The sequence below is a fragment of the Haliotis rufescens genome, unplaced genomic scaffold (genome assembly GCF_023055435.1).
Source record: "Haliotis rufescens isolate VD_foot unplaced genomic scaffold, xgHalRufe1.0.p SCAF_2, whole genome shotgun sequence".
NCBI lineage: Eukaryota > Metazoa > Mollusca > Gastropoda > Lepetellida > Haliotidae > Haliotis > Haliotis rufescens.
The window spans coordinates 784,656-802,280 of NW_025963890.1; the positions used below are offsets into that span (position 1 = coordinate 784,656).

The 17,625-nt window shown below is 40.2% G+C and overlaps 2 protein-coding genes across 3 annotated transcripts; one reads left to right on the plus strand and one right to left on the minus strand.

Moving 5' to 3' along the window:
• LOC124115587 (SET domain-containing protein 9-like) lies at window positions 1–8,147 on the minus strand. Of its 2 annotated transcripts, none has more exons than XM_046476634.2 (6): window positions 8,032–8,147; window positions 6,824–7,119; window positions 6,462–6,585; window positions 6,138–6,253; window positions 4,986–5,106; window positions 1–4,514 (listed from the first exon to the last, which is right to left on the minus strand). In XM_046476634.2, the coding sequence occupies exons 1-6, from the start codon at window positions 8,118–8,120 to the stop codon at window positions 4,427–4,429; spliced, it is 834 nt and encodes a 277-aa protein (XP_046332590.1). In that variant the 5' UTR covers window positions 8,121–8,147; the 3' UTR covers window positions 1–4,426. The 2 variants fall into 2 exon arrangements, with proteins under 2 accessions (XP_046332590.1, XP_046332591.1); XM_046476635.2 differs by lacking the exon at window positions 8,032–8,147 and adding an exon at window positions 7,590–8,007.
• A 23-nt stretch (window positions 8,148–8,170) lies between these two features.
• LOC124115586 (translation initiation factor eIF-2B subunit beta-like) lies at window positions 8,171–16,828 on the plus strand. The gene is made up of 13 exons (XM_048399472.1): window positions 8,171–8,323; window positions 8,669–8,755; window positions 9,115–9,234; window positions 9,660–9,708; window positions 10,090–10,149; window positions 10,469–10,518; window positions 12,311–12,407; window positions 13,267–13,326; window positions 13,729–13,862; window positions 14,445–14,505; window positions 15,095–15,154; window positions 15,738–15,874; window positions 16,567–16,828. Exons 1-13 carry the CDS (start codon window positions 8,247–8,249, stop codon window positions 16,637–16,639), a joined length of 1,065 nt encoding a protein of 354 aa, XP_048255429.1. The 5' UTR covers window positions 8,171–8,246; the 3' UTR covers window positions 16,640–16,828.
• Window positions 16,829–17,625: the final 797 nt, after the last annotated feature.

Below are 17,625 nucleotides of genomic sequence, written 5' to 3' on the forward strand. Positions count from 1 at the left end.
TTAATCACGTCAGACAATCTCATTAACATCAGATTTTTGTTCTCGCTACGTTGGAATAATGTAAAGAAAGAGGATCGTGTATGTGAACTGTGCAGCTCTCCTTCAGTTGCAGACGAATTCCATTATCTGTTTAGATGCCAGGCTCTGTCAAAACATAGAGTTGTATACTTACCAACTGCTTACCAAAATAATTGGTCTAATTTATATAAATTCAAGAGGTTATGTCCAGTCAAAACACTAGAGATCTTAAGAACCTATCGAGATTTATTGATGAAATATTTAAAGCAGTAAGAAAACACAAAACAGAAAAGATATAACATATCCATGCATGACATACTGTCATCTTGTCACATATTAATACTTTGTTTACATGCTTGTTCTTTGGCACTCTTTTGTATCACCGCCGGTGGTTTGGAGAAATAAACTGTTAAACTGCTACAGCTTTGTTTAGTGGTAGCGAGAACTGAGGTTCACGTCAGACGACTGTCGCCTTGCCTATATAGCCGATTCTCCATGTCCATCTAATCTAATTGATACATATTTCTATGACCGTCCGAGTACAATTACTTTAGACAACTCTTCACTCACAAGCGGGTATTTTTGTCTGAAGAAATTGATTGATCGTATAACAAAGCTCCTGAGAGATATTCTGGGTGTTCTGTCACCTTGGTGTTGTTTTCTATATGTATAGTACTGGGAATGAGTTGGGTTTAGCGCCGCTTTTAACAGTATTCCAGTTACGAATACATCGCGTATATCACGGCTTGTCCCTTAGCGTGGAAAAAAAGCCCCTAGTGGTAATAATAAAGTGGAGATATGGGGATATAATACATTGGGTAACAGAGGATGAGTCCGACTCAAATATCCGGGTACTCGTTTATACCAACATTTCTTCATAAAGCAAAAAACATATTTTCATGATTGTCGGTGGTTTCCAAACATAGGCTTCAGTCTTCTTTCATTGAAACATTGTTATTAATAACTGTTCCCCTGTTGTCAATTTGGCATCATTTTGTACCAGTTACATTTTGAAATGTTTTTAAGTTGTTTAACAAACACTACATTGTCAACAGCTCGGGCTATGTAACCCGTTATAAGGCGATGTAACTCGTTATTACATGTTCAGATTGGCGTTACGGAGTTAAACTGGCGTTCTAATCTAAGTGCCAGCTTAATGTAAGATCACTTGATTCGTCTGGATACAATTAACTGCCTGATTTAAGCAAATTCAATCCGGTTATATCACAAAAACTGTAACAAAAGAGCTACAAATAGGTACATAGTAACACGCCAGGCGTCAAACAATAACATATAACACGACCTTGAGGTGAGACCCATACCAATAGTCAATGAAGCGAACGAAAATAGGTTGATACCCAAGCTGGGCGTAGGGTTACACTAAATGTTCAAGTATGTAGATGGCGCTGAAAGGGTGGGATATTTGCTATAACGACCAGACCCCACGTCGGTGTGGGTTACAGATGCCCCTCGATACACCCGCCATATCACAGTGGTCTCACAAGGAGACACGGTTAATGAATGCATGTGTGCCAAGATTACGGGTTAATATTTCAAAACATGGGTATCTCAAACGGCTATTTTAGTTGGCAGGTCACCACAGCAATACTTAAAATATACATGGCATCAAAGTGATACATTCTTACACGCAATGTTGTATGTATACATGCACACCATCGTGTCTTAAGAGCTACCACACTATGTAATATGTACACACTTTAAAACAGTAAATCACGCCCACTGCAACAAATGGTAACATCTGCGAGATTTATAGTTTGGTTTCAAAAGATGTGCCCGGTTCTTATTATTGCGATGCAAACTTTATAGGGATTAGGTCTTTCTTTGTAATTTGTGTGGCTATTTCTATTTAAAGTGTATACGTATTCCACAGTTTGGTAGCTCACTGCTGGTTGCGTTTGGTAAGGCTGTACGTAAGTGTTGACGTACATTAACGTTTCAATCTGATTAAAATCAGATCTTAGCTCTCGCTACCGCTAAACAAAGCAGTAGCGAGAACAAAGATCTGATGTTAATGAGACTGTCTGACGTGATTAATCCTCAGTAAAAAGGCGTTATATGTTTAGCGGTAGCGAGAACTAAGATCTGATTTTAATGAGATTGAGTAACGTTTGTGTACAGATATAAAACACGTTTCGTAGGTTTTCCTTGTTTGTTATTTACCGCCGCACTCAGCAATAGTCCAGCTATATGACGGTGGTCTGTTAATAATCGAATCAGGACCAGACAATCCAGTGATTGATATTATGAGCATCGATCCACGCAATTGGGATACGATGACATGCATCTACCAAGTCAGCGAGCCTGACCACCCGATCCCGTTAGTCACCTCTTACGACCAGCATGGGTTGCTGAAGACCTATTGTCACCAGGATCGCCTTGGTTGTAACAACTGATAGACTTATGGATACATTGATATTATTCATGGCCAATGCATGGATGACTCGTAATATCATAAGGTGACAGACACCACGTAACACTTTCATAACAGTTACAGGCGTAATACAATGAACAACACCTCTAGCACCATTCTGGTTTCCTTCAGAAAATCACGGATTATATTCCTATATGTCTGCAAGGCAATAATCAGCTACTGCCTATACTCCTATAATCCCAGGGAAGCTGGTTCGTTTGTTGTTTAACATCCCACTCACGCAATATTCCAGCTATTTAACAGCAGTCAATCGCTGGACCAGAAAATACAGTGATTGATACTATGAGCATCGATCTACGCAATTGGGATGCGATCACATACATCAACCAAGTCACCATCCTGACAGCCCAGATCCCGTTAGTCACCTCTTATGACAAGCATGGGTTTGCTGGGGACCCATATTCTTACCAGCAATTCCAGGAAAGAATTGGTCCCCAATATCCCATTCTTGTGATGGCCGACAATATTTGAGGATTGGATGTCAAGACAATATTGCAATAGTATCATGGAGGCCTGTATATGTTGGAGTCGGAGCAGGAAAACCCCATGCAGTATGCCACACATTAATAGACTCTATTCTGACTCAGAATCCAAACAAGACCGGAGATTCCATTTTCGTTTGTATTGTAATTGTACCCCGTACACGAAAGTAACATATATTTTCAAGTAATGTTGCTCCCTTTCTTATCACCATCTTCTATTGCCGTATGTTTTACAAAACTTTACTCTAAACATTATCTTACCTTAAATACATTGCTACATGGTACAAATGAGAAGATCCTGTTTGTCTGTCCAGCTATATGACAGTGGTCTGTAAATAATCGAGTCTTGACCAGACAATCCAGTGATTGACATCATGAGCATCGATCCATTGGGATACGATGACATGCATCAACCAAGTCAGCAAGCCTGACCACCCGATCCCATCAGTCGCCTCTTACGACAAACATAGTCCCCTTTAACGGCAAGCATGGGTTGCTGAAGACCTATTCTACCCTGGATCTTCACGGGTCGAGAGAAAATCCTGAGTATTTGTGTTTAAGAATTGTATTTGAAGAAATACTGCTGTGTAGAAAATAATGTATGTGTATATTATGCATGAGATGACAAAAAAGATAGGTCAGGGGGCCCTTCCACAAAGCGATCCTAGCGCTACGACTGTTGTAAGTGTACGTTCAAGTATGGGAGTTACGACCGTCTGAGCGCTAAGATCACTTTGTGGAAGGGGCCTGTCTACCCAGGTCAGTCCTAGTTCACCCTAATCATTCACCGACAAACATATAGGGAAACACACGGAACCTTTATTGTAATGAGATCCAAACTTTCAATCACACAAAATATAATCAACAATGTGGAATTTGCAATACAAGCCACAATCTATCTGTTTCAGGCAGATACATCCCACACATACTTGTGTTTTCAAGCTGTCAGGGACTACTGGTATCTATGGCAAACTATCTCTCAATGCAATGACTCAATATTAGACTTGTTACAGATTTGATCTCTGCTGGTACATCAGACCTGTTACAGATTTGATCTCTGACAGTACAATGTCAGAAATATTACAGTATGCACCATGGTTACTTGACTAGAGTGACGTAGGGAGAGAACAGCTCCTCCCCATACTGTGTGTTGCTGATTGATATGTTACCATGGTTACTGGGCTATAGTGAAGTAGGGAGAGGACAGCTCCTCCCCACACTGTGTGTTGCTGATTTAGATGTTACCATGGTTACTTGGCTATAGTGATGTAGGGAAAGAACATCTCATCCTCACACTGTGTGTTGCTGATTGAGATGTTACCATGGTTACTGGCCAACAGTGAAGTAGAGAACAGCTCCTCCCCACACTGAATGTCGCTGTATGACCTGTTACCATGGTTACTGGACTACAGTGCAGTAGGTAGAGAACAGCTCCTCCCCACACTGAATGTCGCTGTATGACCTGTTACCATGGTTACTGGACTACAGTGAAGTAAGTAGAGAACAGCTCCTCCCCACACTGAATGTCCCGGGTTGACACCAGCACCACAACTCTCATGAGCCTGAAACAAAAATACATTTATTTACCATCTGTCATTTCATATCTAAAAATAATGATTGGATATCTAAATACACTGAGTGAGGGAGTTGGGTGTTCCCGTTACATCACAGAATGTCAGATCAATGTGGAGGAAGAGCGCCCAGTGATGCAGGTACCACGACTTGGTAAACCCCCAACCAGCTAGGGGAGGCAACTCTGCACAGCACCTAAGATAGCTTGACCACTTGTGCCTGTGCAATCTCATTAAAAACAGATCTAGGTCTCGCTGCCGTTAAACAAAGATCTGAAGACAGCTCATTACGGGTCATGTCAGAACAACCTTTCATCCGACCAATCAAAGCCAATATCTCACCTGTTGAGTGTGATGCTGTCAATATCTCACCTGTTGAGTGTGGTTCTGCCAATATCTCACCTGTTGAGTATGGAGCTGTCAATATCTCACCTGTTGAGAGTGGTGCTGTCAATATCTCACCTGTTGAGTGTGGTGCTGTCAATACTAGCACTGTAGTGCACATTAGGGATGTACTTCCGAAGGCGAAAGGGGAAGTCACTGGGGATGTCAAACTCCTGGTAGGCAACATTGGCTGGGAACTCTGTAACAACAGGAATGGTTGTGTGACAGTTGTTTCTACTCTACTCACAGCACACTACCTTTCTCCCATTTGGGGATTTCAGAACAGATCCCCATTACCTAATGCTTGTTGTAAAAAATTACAAATAATTATGGTGGTCATGCTCTCTATAATGACAAGCTTACGACAAGCAGTCTCCTTTTATGGCAATCATGGGTTGCTGAAGACCTATTCTAATCCGGATCTTCACGGGTAGACATGAATACTGATATTTACAAGTATTTATGTATCATAAGGAGGAGAATTTATGGATGTCACCTTTATTATTATGAGGAACACAACATTTTGGAGTACATGCTAAAGAAGTTGACATCCATAAATTCTCTTCCTTATGTGTATCACTTCTAAATGCCTTTCAAAGACCTATTTATGTATCCTTTTCAATCAGCATGTTCTCAAAACAGACCATTTTATGGCAAGTACAATGATCATCATTACAATCTCATTTAAATCAGATCTTAGTTCTCGCTATGCTAAACAAAGATCTGAGGACATCCCATTAAGGGTCACGTCACAACGACCTTTCATCCAGCAAATCAGAGCGTAGCTTACCAGATCATGAAAGTGACAGTCGGAATGTGTTTCTAATCATGCAACCACGAAATATTTAACACGGGGTATTCCGAACGACAGTTATGGGTTTTATAATTATATCCATACAATCTAGGCCATCTATAAGTCATTCCAGAATATTCTTCTTATCAGTTTTAATTTTTTTAATCGAGAATATGTCAAAATATCTTTCGAAGCTTAGCCGCCAGTTTGAAACTCGTGTCGTAAAGCTTGAGAAAGCTGCCTTCTGATTGGCTACTGTCGATTTCTTGTCAGTCATTTCATTGGTCGGTCAAAAATCGCGAAAGGTCGTTCTGACGTGACCCCTAATGGGATGTCCTCAGATCTTTGTTTAGCGGTAGCGAAAACTAAGATCTGATTTTAATGAAATTGATCATCATTGTAAAATGTCAACGAAATGAACATGTCCTTGAACCTACTTGTAGACTGGTTGTTGACGTACTGGCCGACAGCCAGGGGATTGTAAGGGGACTCTGTCAACCACGTGGAGTCACATGACAAAATGGGGCCCATTCGATCTCGCCCATGACATGACCTGCAGAATGAACAATCAGGAATTGGTAGTCTGCATTGTCCAAAGCATATTATAGAAAGTGTACTCAGTAACAATAAGATCATTGCACTAAAGTATTTAGTCAGCTCAGTGTTAGCACTTTGATGTATGTTTGCTTTGTGATAATTGTGACATGTTTAATCTGGTCACATTACTGTACAGAATATGAAAAGGGATGAAACTACCTCACTTGTAAATGAATTTCGACAAGTTCTTGTCATTTCCATCGATAAGGACTCCATCTATACATCGAAATATGAATGGATTTCCCAGACTTTGGAAAAAAATTGGTTCATATTGCTCATAAACTGCCCCTGAAAAAAAAAAGGCTTCGTAAAACAAAAACATTTTGGTTGGCAACAGCATAGCGAACATAATGCACAATTTACATTAACATGACTACATTCAATTGTCTTGCAATAATAATATCCTGAAAATGTATATTTACTAATAATGAAGAAATGTAATGGAGAATTTCAAGCATGATGCAAAATTGGATAAGAAAATGCAGTGTATTTAGCACAGATGTATACCAATAGAAACTGCCCTCACCGGGGTACATAGACACGATGGTCCCAGCTGGGACTGTCCCCCGCGTCACAAACACCCCTTGCCCCCCACCCTCCAACAGACTACACCGTCTCTCAGTCACAAAACCAAGTTCTTTCCTCATGATGTCAAGGTTTTCCTTGAATACTGTGTGTCTGTCCTTGAATACTGTGTGTTCATCCTTGACATGTGATTTTTCTTTATCATGAAGGTTCATGAAGAAAGCTTGCAGAAAGTTGTTGACAGCCTTGTTGGAAATAATGGCATCGTCTGTTCCTTTTGGTACTGCTCTCACAGATCTAAGGTAACAACAAAAATATCATTACGGCACAACTTCACTATTTGACTTCACATGCAGACCACACAAACTCAATATATTTGAGGAGTTGTCACTGGTTATTACAATAACATTCAACACTGGATGTCATCTGTCTCTTTCTCCATGAATTCTGTCATCTTTATATTTCAGCATGCATGTTATGTAATCTTAAGATTAGACGGTCACAAGGCTCTTGTCGCCGATTGCTACTAGCATACCAGCTCTCAACTGATCAGTAGAGTTTGTCGATGTTGAGATTGGCTACTGCACCACTGCATAAATTGATCAAGTCAGGGCGCTGGGGTAGCCTAGTGGTTAAAGCATTTGCTCATCACGTTGAAGGCTCTGGTTTGATTCCCGACATTGGTACAATGTGTGAAGCTCATTTCTGGTGTCCCTCCTCATAATATTGGTGGAATATTGCGAAAAGCAGCTTAAAACCATACTCACTCAATTTTATTGATTGAATGTAATTGACCTGTACTGAAAGCTGTGGTAACTGTATCTACTCATCTGTTCATACTTGCATACCAGTTTTTATATGTCACTGATATTAAAGAATGATGGAGGAGCGGGTATCTGCATCTAGCCATACAGTTTGATCAACCCCACCATAATTAAGCAGCTGGTTATAGAGGATAAATTACAATATTGGTTGGTGTAAATCAATTAATCAGGGGATTTAGATGCTTATGCGTATTGTTACCAATTCATTTCCCTCTCTTTTTTTCAACAAGTTCTTTACTACAGATGGTGTAAACAAATTACAAAATGTGTACTGCAAACTTGATTGGTCGATCTTGATTACAAAGACATTTCTACTACCACATTCTACATTAAGTGGTTCTTTTGGGGGATGACAACACATGAATCATTTGTGGTAAGTAACAACCTGTCGTTCAGATTCAAAGCTATCCATGGGACAAAACGATACTTGTATTGTTTCCATTTGTTGACTACACTCTTTATCATGTCGCGCATGTATCATGGGGGCTGACATATTGCAGGGTCGCAGTGAATATCAATTCCTATTGGTTATCTTCATATCAAGGGGAATAACCGCAATCATATCCGGTGAAAAGAAAATTCAGAAACCATAATTTCGTCATGCCAAGTGGAGAAATGGAGAAAAAAGAAGATCTAAACGAACGCATAGAAACGTTCATTAATGAGACGAAACAAGGGTAATGTCAAAAACAGAGGAATTAACACACGTACTTTACCTAACATCAATCTGTTGATATCTCGATCTATGGTGTTCCTCACAAATTCAGACATATGGGGAATTTTACAGCTTGATTAAAAAATGTAAATTGAGCAAACCAAACGTATATAGATACTTCTTTTGGCAAACAAAATCATCAGTATGACTGTAGGCCCCTGACTGTATCATGTACATGTATATTTTGTGTTTATGCAGTGATTCGTTTAACCACTCCCCCTCCCCGTAATAAATGACCGGCCCCTAAGTCGATTTTTAGTAGTCTAGTGGTTGACAATGACAGAAAAACAAATTCTTACTTTTGCAGGATGACACAAGGTTCCTATGATGTTGCATGTAAAACCGTCAATTTGCTTATGCGGATCATCTCATTGACAAAATGGTCCAATGCAAAGTAAGTAGAACTTAGGACATGTAAAAGCTGAAAACATTCACTTATCAGGGGTACACACTACTCATGCCCAACTCGTGGGTGTATCTATTCCTGCTGATGTACCGATGCGCCTCAATATTGTAGAAACTGAAGTCCATTTTCTTTAAAACAATAATAATATATTCTCAAATATACTGATATTAACAGTAAAACTATACAAGTTCAGTAAAACTTTCTATTTAAGTGACAAAAGTCCATTGTTATCATGTCCTTGATGACAAAATATTGTTTACCAGATCTGTAATAGATGTCCTTTTGATGTTCATAAATATCCCGAACTTCTGCATAACAAATATTCACTGTGTTTCCATTTTCAACAGAGAATTAATGGAGGTAATCCGAGGAGAAGGAAAGCGTTTGATGTCAGCAGAGGCGACAGAAACAGTTATTGGTAACATGGTGCGAAGAATACTCAAAATTATTCGCGAGGAGTATGCAAGGTATGTGTTATCACAGTGAAGGGGTTACCATGGTTACTTGTGTCGTTATGGACCATATCTTGGCCTAGTCAAGCTTATGCAATCTGAAAGAATATTCACTCAGTGTTGTAGTCTAGTGGTTAAAGTGATAGCTTGTCACACCAAAGATCTTGGTTTGATTACCCACATGGGTAGTGTGTGTGAAACCCATTTTTGACTTTCTTGTTTGTTGCTGAAATATCACTTGATCATGTTGATATCAAATGCCTGAAAGTGAGAGTGTTTTGTTGAATATCGTTAGTTTTGGATTATACTAAAATTCAAAGGTAAATGAATGATTTTCTTGTAAAGTGTTTGAAATATGACAGCCTTCTTTGCTTTGCTTCGCTACAGTAGATGGTGATAATCAGTTTGTTTTTTATGAAATGTGGTTATTTTGTGTTCAGGACAGCCCAAGGTCGGTCAGAAGAAGGGGACCCACAGGAATCCCTTCATGTGAGCGCTGTTTTATATCGTGATCTGATAGGCTAATCCAATTGGTTTCTTGTTACAAAGATTGTTTGGTTAACATCGCAAAGTCCGGGTGACAAACAGAAATGTTTTTGGATAGATCTAAGGTTTATTTCCCAATCATCAGCTCTTGAAATAAAAGTGAAAAACATAAAATACAAACACAAAGATAGTAAAAACAGTATTTTAACTCTCTATTTTAAGAGACTTAGTTTTTAGGTAGGCATCCTATTGATACAGCTGGATCTGAAAATTGAGCATATATTTTTAATGGTAATTGTTTTTAAACCTTGTAGCGTTAACAGGAGCAACTTGATTGTAAGTGTAATATTTTTTATATTATTTGTACGTTCTATTGATTTACAGAAACTGCTGTTAGCTGAGGGACAAATTGATGACTACAGTGTATATATTCCAACATTAAAAGTAAGAGGATGCCTTTTAATCATAGAATCAATTTAATGTTATATTATCGGAATGTCTTCTTCATGATTATATCAGAGAAGTAAGGTTAACCCTGAAGCTGATATTCTACTTGCCTTCTTATTCCATTACATCCCATGACATTCTGTTCCTACTTGTCATTTTATAAGATACTGTTAACACTTTGCACGCTGCCAAGGCCTACAATGCCATAACTGATTTCTTTTCCTGAACAGTGAACCTATCAGTGTCAATCTGCCTATATCAGATATGGAATAACTGGAGTACATCTTCAAAAATAATTGTTGTTCTGTTCTTGTAGGCCTCGATTATTGAAGCTATTGGAGAACTCCGATCAGAACTGGAAACAAGGTAGGTGGTGTATACGGGTGGTGTATGCGGGTGTTGTATACGTGCGGTGTATACGGCTGGTGGGTGGTGTATACGGCTGGTGTATACGGGTGGTGTATATGGGTGGTGTATACGGGTGGTGTATGCGGGTGGTGTATACGTGCGGTGTATATGGGTGGTGTATGCGGGTGGTGTATGCGGGTGGTGTATGCGGGTGGTGTATACGGGTGGTGTATATGGGTGGTGTATGCGGGTGGTGTATACGTGCGGTGTATACGTGCGGTGTATACGGCTGGTGGGTGGTGTATACGGGTGGTGTATATGGGTGGTGTATACAGCTGGTGGGTGGTGTATATGGGTGGTGTATGCGGGTGGTGTATACGGGCGGTGTATACGGCTGGTGGGTGGTGTATATGTTTGGTGTATGCGGGTGGTGTATATGGGTGGTGTATACGGGCGGTGTATACGGGCGGTGTATACGGCTGGTGGGTGGTGTATACGGGTGGTGTATATGGGCGGTGTATACGGGCGGTGTATACGGGCGGTGTATACGTGCGGTGTATACGAGTGGTGTATGCGGGCGGTGTATACGGGCGGTGTATGCGGGCGGTGTATGCGGGCGGTGTATGCGGGCGGTGTATGCGGGTGGTGTATACGGGTGGTGTATATTGCAACTTATGTTTAGACTGTACGAATGGTAGGGCTGAGACAGGTAACTCAGGTACTCGTGGTTAGTCACGTGATATATTGTTTAATGTCAAAAATTATCTTGAACTCTATGGTTACACTACAAGCCGCTATTGTTCGCATTTCTTTCTGACTATGCACCCATTCCTTCTGATTTTTCATATGGTTGAATAAAGATATAACTTAATTCAACTTCAGTGTATAAATGTCCAGATTGTTCAATACATGTATCTACCGGGGGTAAATACGTTTTGCTAGGGCTATGCTAAAAATGTTCCCAATCGGACATTTTGAGACATCTCCTGAGACCAACAGTGGGTACCTGGGTAGGGTCGGGTAATAGGGGGGTGGGTACCCGGGTAGAAAAATTTGGACTCGTCCCAGCCCTAACGAATGGATACCTCTCCTTCAACCGAGTGTCAGGATATGTTTCAATTAAATATAATCATTACAGATTGAAATGAATGTGTATAAAACTTTTTCTTATCGATACTTTGAGTTAAGGTTTGTGTGATCAATACACACGATAAAATGTCTCAAGGTATGATATGTGGGTTGTCACGATTCATCACAAATTTAACCTGGCCATACTATACATAACCTACAATTGTATCGTTTCATAATCTAATTCTGTATTAATATGTCAAAGTAATATTCACAACATTTAGAGCCCGTGAAGATCTGGAGTAGAATAGGTCTTCAGCAACCCATGTTTGTCGTAAGAGGCGACTATTGGGATCGGGTGGTCAGGCTCACTGACTTGGTTGATGCATGTCATCATATCCCAATTATGTGGATTGATGCTCATGATGTCAATCACTGGATTGTCTGGTCCAGACTCGATTATTTACAGACCGCCATCATATAGCTGGAATATTGCTGAGTGTGGGGTTAAACAACAAACCAACTAACCGACATAATAACCTGGTGTGATAAATACTCTGAAACAAAATATTATCAACTAACTGGCGGATGGCAACCTCTTATTACCCTGGCCACAAGGAACACTGAGAATGTCACACAAAAGTGATGCAAATTAAGTATCACAATTAAGGTTTGTGATCTGTATTGATACATATAGTAAGACCCATGTACTCAAAAATATTTATCTGATTCTGTCTTTCAGTGCTGACAACATCGCCACACAAGCTCTTGAACACATTCACTCTAATGAGGTTATTATGACAGCTGGAAAGTCAAAAACTGTCGAAGCTTTCTTAAAGGTAGCAGTCTTTCTTCAGATTTGTATAGGACTGTATGATACACATTGTTATGATATGAAGTGTTTCTTGATGGAAGAGTACAGCCTCTGTGGTCTAGAGGTAGAGCGTCTGCCTTGAGAGCGGAAGGTCCAGGGTTCGATCCCCAGCCACGTCATATCAAAAGACGTTAAAAAGATGGTACTTGTTGTTACCCTGTCTGGTGCTTGGCATCAAGGGGGATAAAGAAGGACTGATCGGCTCGGACTCAATATACTGTGTCTCAGTGGGGTATTCATGTTAAAACTATGGCATGGTATCTCAGGGGGCTAGAGGGGCAGTCGGGTAGCCTAGCGGTTAAAGCGTTCGCTCGTCACGCCAAAGACCCGGTTCGATTCCTGACATGATTACAATGTGTGAAGCCCATTTCTGGTGTCCCCCGCCGTGATATTGCTGGAATATTGCTAAAAGCGGCGTAAAACCGTACTCACTCACTCACTCACTCAGGGGGCTAGCACTATAAAATCGGCATTAGTCCGGACTAGTACAAGCAGCCACACACACAAAACACACACACACACATGCACGTTGCTATGTGCAACAATTTTGAACGTGACATTCCACCTCACCGTTTGATAGAAAGGTCATGATGCTCAATATTGGACACATAATAACAGGGTTCCAAGGCAATGACCTTTGTCATCCCATTCCGCATCTTCACTTTCATACCATACCATGGATGACCTCGCACTACTATACAAATATTGTTTCCAAAAGCCTTGATTCAGCAACTAAAACACATCATTTAGTAAATATATGCAATAGACTGGGACAGGGGTTTACGTTGTGATCATACGAGTATCGGTATTGGTTTGTTTCCCAGGATGCAGCACGGAAGAGGAAGTTCCAGGTGATTGTCGTTGAGTGTGCACCTTTCTACCATGTAAGTGCTTTCTCATTTTCTTTGTCAATAATATCGTTGGAAACCAGGATTAATTTGATACCTCCACCCCCCCCCCCCCCCCCCCCAGAGAAGAGAAGATATATTTGTCAGTCTTTCTATATCAAGGACAAGCACCCTATCCTGGTTTGAGACTCTACCATTAAACAACTGAGAATTGACTTTGTCCTGTCTATCAAAATATTTAAAACATCTACAATGCAAGTTTAAACAGTCCAAGTAGAACACTTTGCTGCACAATAATTCTGGGCCCACATCTTGCTGTAACTCTAGCCAGTGGCTATCAAGACATTGAGTGTATTATATTCCTGTTCAGGGCCAACAGCTTGCTGTAACTCTAGCCAGTGGCTATCAAGACATTGAGTGTATTATATTCCTGTTCAGGGCCAACAGCTTGCTGTAACACTAGCTAAGTCGGGTATCGAGACGACGGTCATCACAGACTCCGCAGTGTTTGCCATCATGTCGAGGGTCAACAAGGTCATCATCGGCACCCACACTGTCATGGCCAATGGAGGGTGAGTTCACTACATCGTTCTAATAATTATGTCACAAGGCAGGAATTATCAAACATTGTTGAAATGGTTCCAACTTGACTCTTACCATTGATTACTGGAGAATATTTATGTTTTCACTATTAACTTGCACTACTGATTAGTGTTTAGTGGAACAGTTATTAAAGCAAACATGTAAGGTCTGAATCGATATTTTTTACTTAGTGTGCGACTGTGATCGATACTTGTATCGAGAAGTAAAACAATCATGATCCACCGATGCATCGGTCCCGCCACCAATGCGCAGTGGTGTAGTTTTTACAAAATGTATCTTGGGTAATAAACACAACTCATCATACTTCTGAATGTAGCTTGCGTCTCGTTTTGAAACAGTGTTATGATTGTTGATGTGATGAAATGTCAGTGTCGCCTGGCTGCTGGGGTGTCATGGAACACAGAGAGTGTGATGTCAGTCACTGGTTTCTCACACCTCAGGTACCCAACATATTAATTGTCCATTCCATTGAGATAAATACTGTAGACCAATTCTATTTTGTCCTTCTCACCAACATCTAAATGCCAGTCAAAGCAGTTATTTTGTTTCAGGTTAAAAGCCATTAATGGGAGTCATGCAATTGCCCTAGCTGCCAAGCATTACTCTGTTCCTGTAAGTATCTGCTGGTGGGGTTTAGACAGATGTCACACATCCATGGCTTTACCTGGACTAAGAAAGTGGGGGCCCAGGGGCCCAGGGGACATCCAATAACTACTTTTAAGGGTCCTTGCAGGCAATATGAGGGTCCTGTAAAGTAATGAAATGGTGTAGTGTACCTTACGTTTAGATAATTACTTTAGAGCCTGGAATGAATCAATGATCAAGAGACAGTGGTCACGATGGATGGATGAAATAAGACACCCATTACTGCTATTGATGCAGATAATGAATATCATTGTGCCTCCCTCGGGACACAGCATCTATTTTATCTGCGTCCATTCTCTACATTTGTGTGTACTGGACGTATACATATGTGCGTTGCATAAAACCCTGCACATCTATGTGTTAACATGTCAGATAACGACTTCTTTCACCTGTCATATTGATGAAATCTTATTTTACCGGTGTAGTTCAGTTTTGATTTGTTGAAGACGAATGTCTTAATTAATTAAAAGGTAAAGTGATCTGTTTTTGTGTTGTTCTTGTATATTTAACTCTTCCATGCAATTATTGTGATAAATGTTGGTGTTTTTGTCCCCAGCTGATTGTGTGTGCAGCCATGTTCAAACTCTCTCCGCAGTATCTCTGCTCATATGACCAGGTGTGTAGAGTTGTCTCCCTTTCTTCTAAAGATGTTTTTTGTCTAACACGTTATATTTGGGATAACACTTGCTTAGTAAAGTACAGATTTTAGTACTTTTTGGGGTTAAGTCCCATCCAGGATTCGAACCCACACTGCCAGAGTGAGGCACCTAATCGCCAGCACACAAGTCAGTGATCTAACCCACTCAGCCACTGAGGCTTCCACAAAAATGAAAGTAGTCTAGATCACATACTTTGTGTAACCCTCTGACAAGTTTAAGATGGCACAGCTCACATGGCTGAAAGCTATGTACACACAATTCCATTTAGAAAGTGGTCAATTGTAACAATATTATATTTGGGATAACACTTCCTCAGTTACACTTGTCAGAGGGGTACACAAAGGATGTGCTCTAGACTACCAGTTGTTGGACATTTGACCACTTTCTCAATGGCATTGTGTGTTCCTTGTTTTTTCTAGATTGTGAAACGTTGGTGATCAGGGAGTAATAGTGACTAAATTTAACTGTTGTATATTTGTAATCATGTTAAAACTTTAAAAAATGGCAAAGTAAACATTTGTATGTTTTCTTTCAATGTAGGATGCCTTCAACAAGTTTGTGAGTCCTCACAGTGTTATGAAGTTCTCAGAGGGAGAGATCCTTGCAAAAGTCCATGTACAGAACCCAGTGTTCGACTACGTCCCACCAGAACTTGTCACTCTGTTTATCTCAAATATGTAAGTAGATACCCCTGGTTTTGTAATTCTCTTCAGTCTAATGTCAGTTGATAACGCCAACTTCTGCTCCAGTCATTTTCGTGGACTGTGATATCCAGTTTGGGATTGCTATTTGCTTTTCACGGGATAGGGAAAACTGACTAAGGGATGTTTTCCGTATCAAACAAAACTGGTCCCGTGAAGATTCCGGGTTAGAATTGGTTTTCAGGAACCCATGCTTGTTGTAAAAGGGGAACTAATGGGGCTTGACGGTCAGGCATGCTGACTCGGTTGATGCATATCGTCGCATGTAGATCGATGCTTATGATGTCAATCACTGGATTGTCTGGTCCATATTCAATTAGTTACGAATTGCCGTCATATAGCTGTAATATTGCTGAGTGTGGTGTTAACAACAAACAAAAACAAATCAAATCAAACTGAAATGAAAACATAAATAGAAATGACATCTAATCAAGCACCTTTAAGAAACAGGTTTTATTTATTGCTATAAATACATGTAGTCTGTAGCCTGTAGTAGTAATGCAAGTAGTCCATTGGCAGTGATTCTCTTCTTTATGTGACTTGTTATAAGTTAGTTATAACGATAAAATAAATATTAAGTTCCTGTTCAGCTTTCTGAGATATTATCACATGTAGTGACGTCAACAGGTAATCCAGTCCTATGTTTACTTTTATTATCTTTTTTTCAGAGGAGGAAATGCACCATCTTATGTCTACAGATTATTAAGCGAACTTTATCATCCAGATGACCATGAACTTTGACCTTTGACCAGTATCAGTATGACCTCGTGGGATCTGTACAGCTTATTGTGAGAGCAGGAAGTAGAGGAACGCTGTCAGGTCGTGCAGAAGCAGGAAACAGTGCTGTAATAATTTGACTTTTGCACATCTACATGTTTGAAGCTGGCATGAAGGAAGGGTTTATCTTAGGATTAAAATGTGTTTTGTAAACATCATGTTGACACTGGATTACATGCACAGACTAGGATCTGAAATAACAATTAAAACTCTTAGGCTCCAAAGAGTTAAATATGATAGGAAGCCAATTAACATGACAGCATTTTTATCAAGATGAAAATTGACCCCAGGTTTTAAACAATTTCTCGCTAAAACAATATGGCTGTTCTTCTCCACCAGTGTTTCAAAGATCACTTGTGGCCATTTGTTGTATATTTCAAATTGAAAGACATGTTGAATTCTTTAAAGTTTCATATTTTTTATATGAAAATTGTTGTTAGTGAAGATGTATACATCACCGAACCATTCATCAAACAATGGGGTGTTATCTTGCCTTGAAGGAGGCATGCCCAGTGGTCTGTGGCACCATGGTTCACAGGACAGAGTTGCATCTTGTTTGTTTGTTGTTTAACGTCACCAGCAATCTTCCAGCTATATGACGGCTGTCTGTAAATAATCGAGTCTGGACCAGACAATCCAATGATTGACATCATGAACATCGATCTACGCAATTGAAATACGATGACATGAATCAACCAACTCAGCGAGCCTGACCACCTGATCTCATTAGTTGCCTCTTACGACAAGCATAGTCGCTATTTATGGCAAGAATGGGTTGCTGAAGACCCGGATCTTCACAGGTCGAGTTGCCAAAAATTTGCGGATAGCAGGATCCAGTCTTGGACTCAATCTGATTATGAGCTTTGGTTTGTCAGCACTATGGTAAAAAGATGGGCATGACCAAAGTAAATGTCTACGATCTACTTTTGGCTTTCCTGCAACAGAAGCTG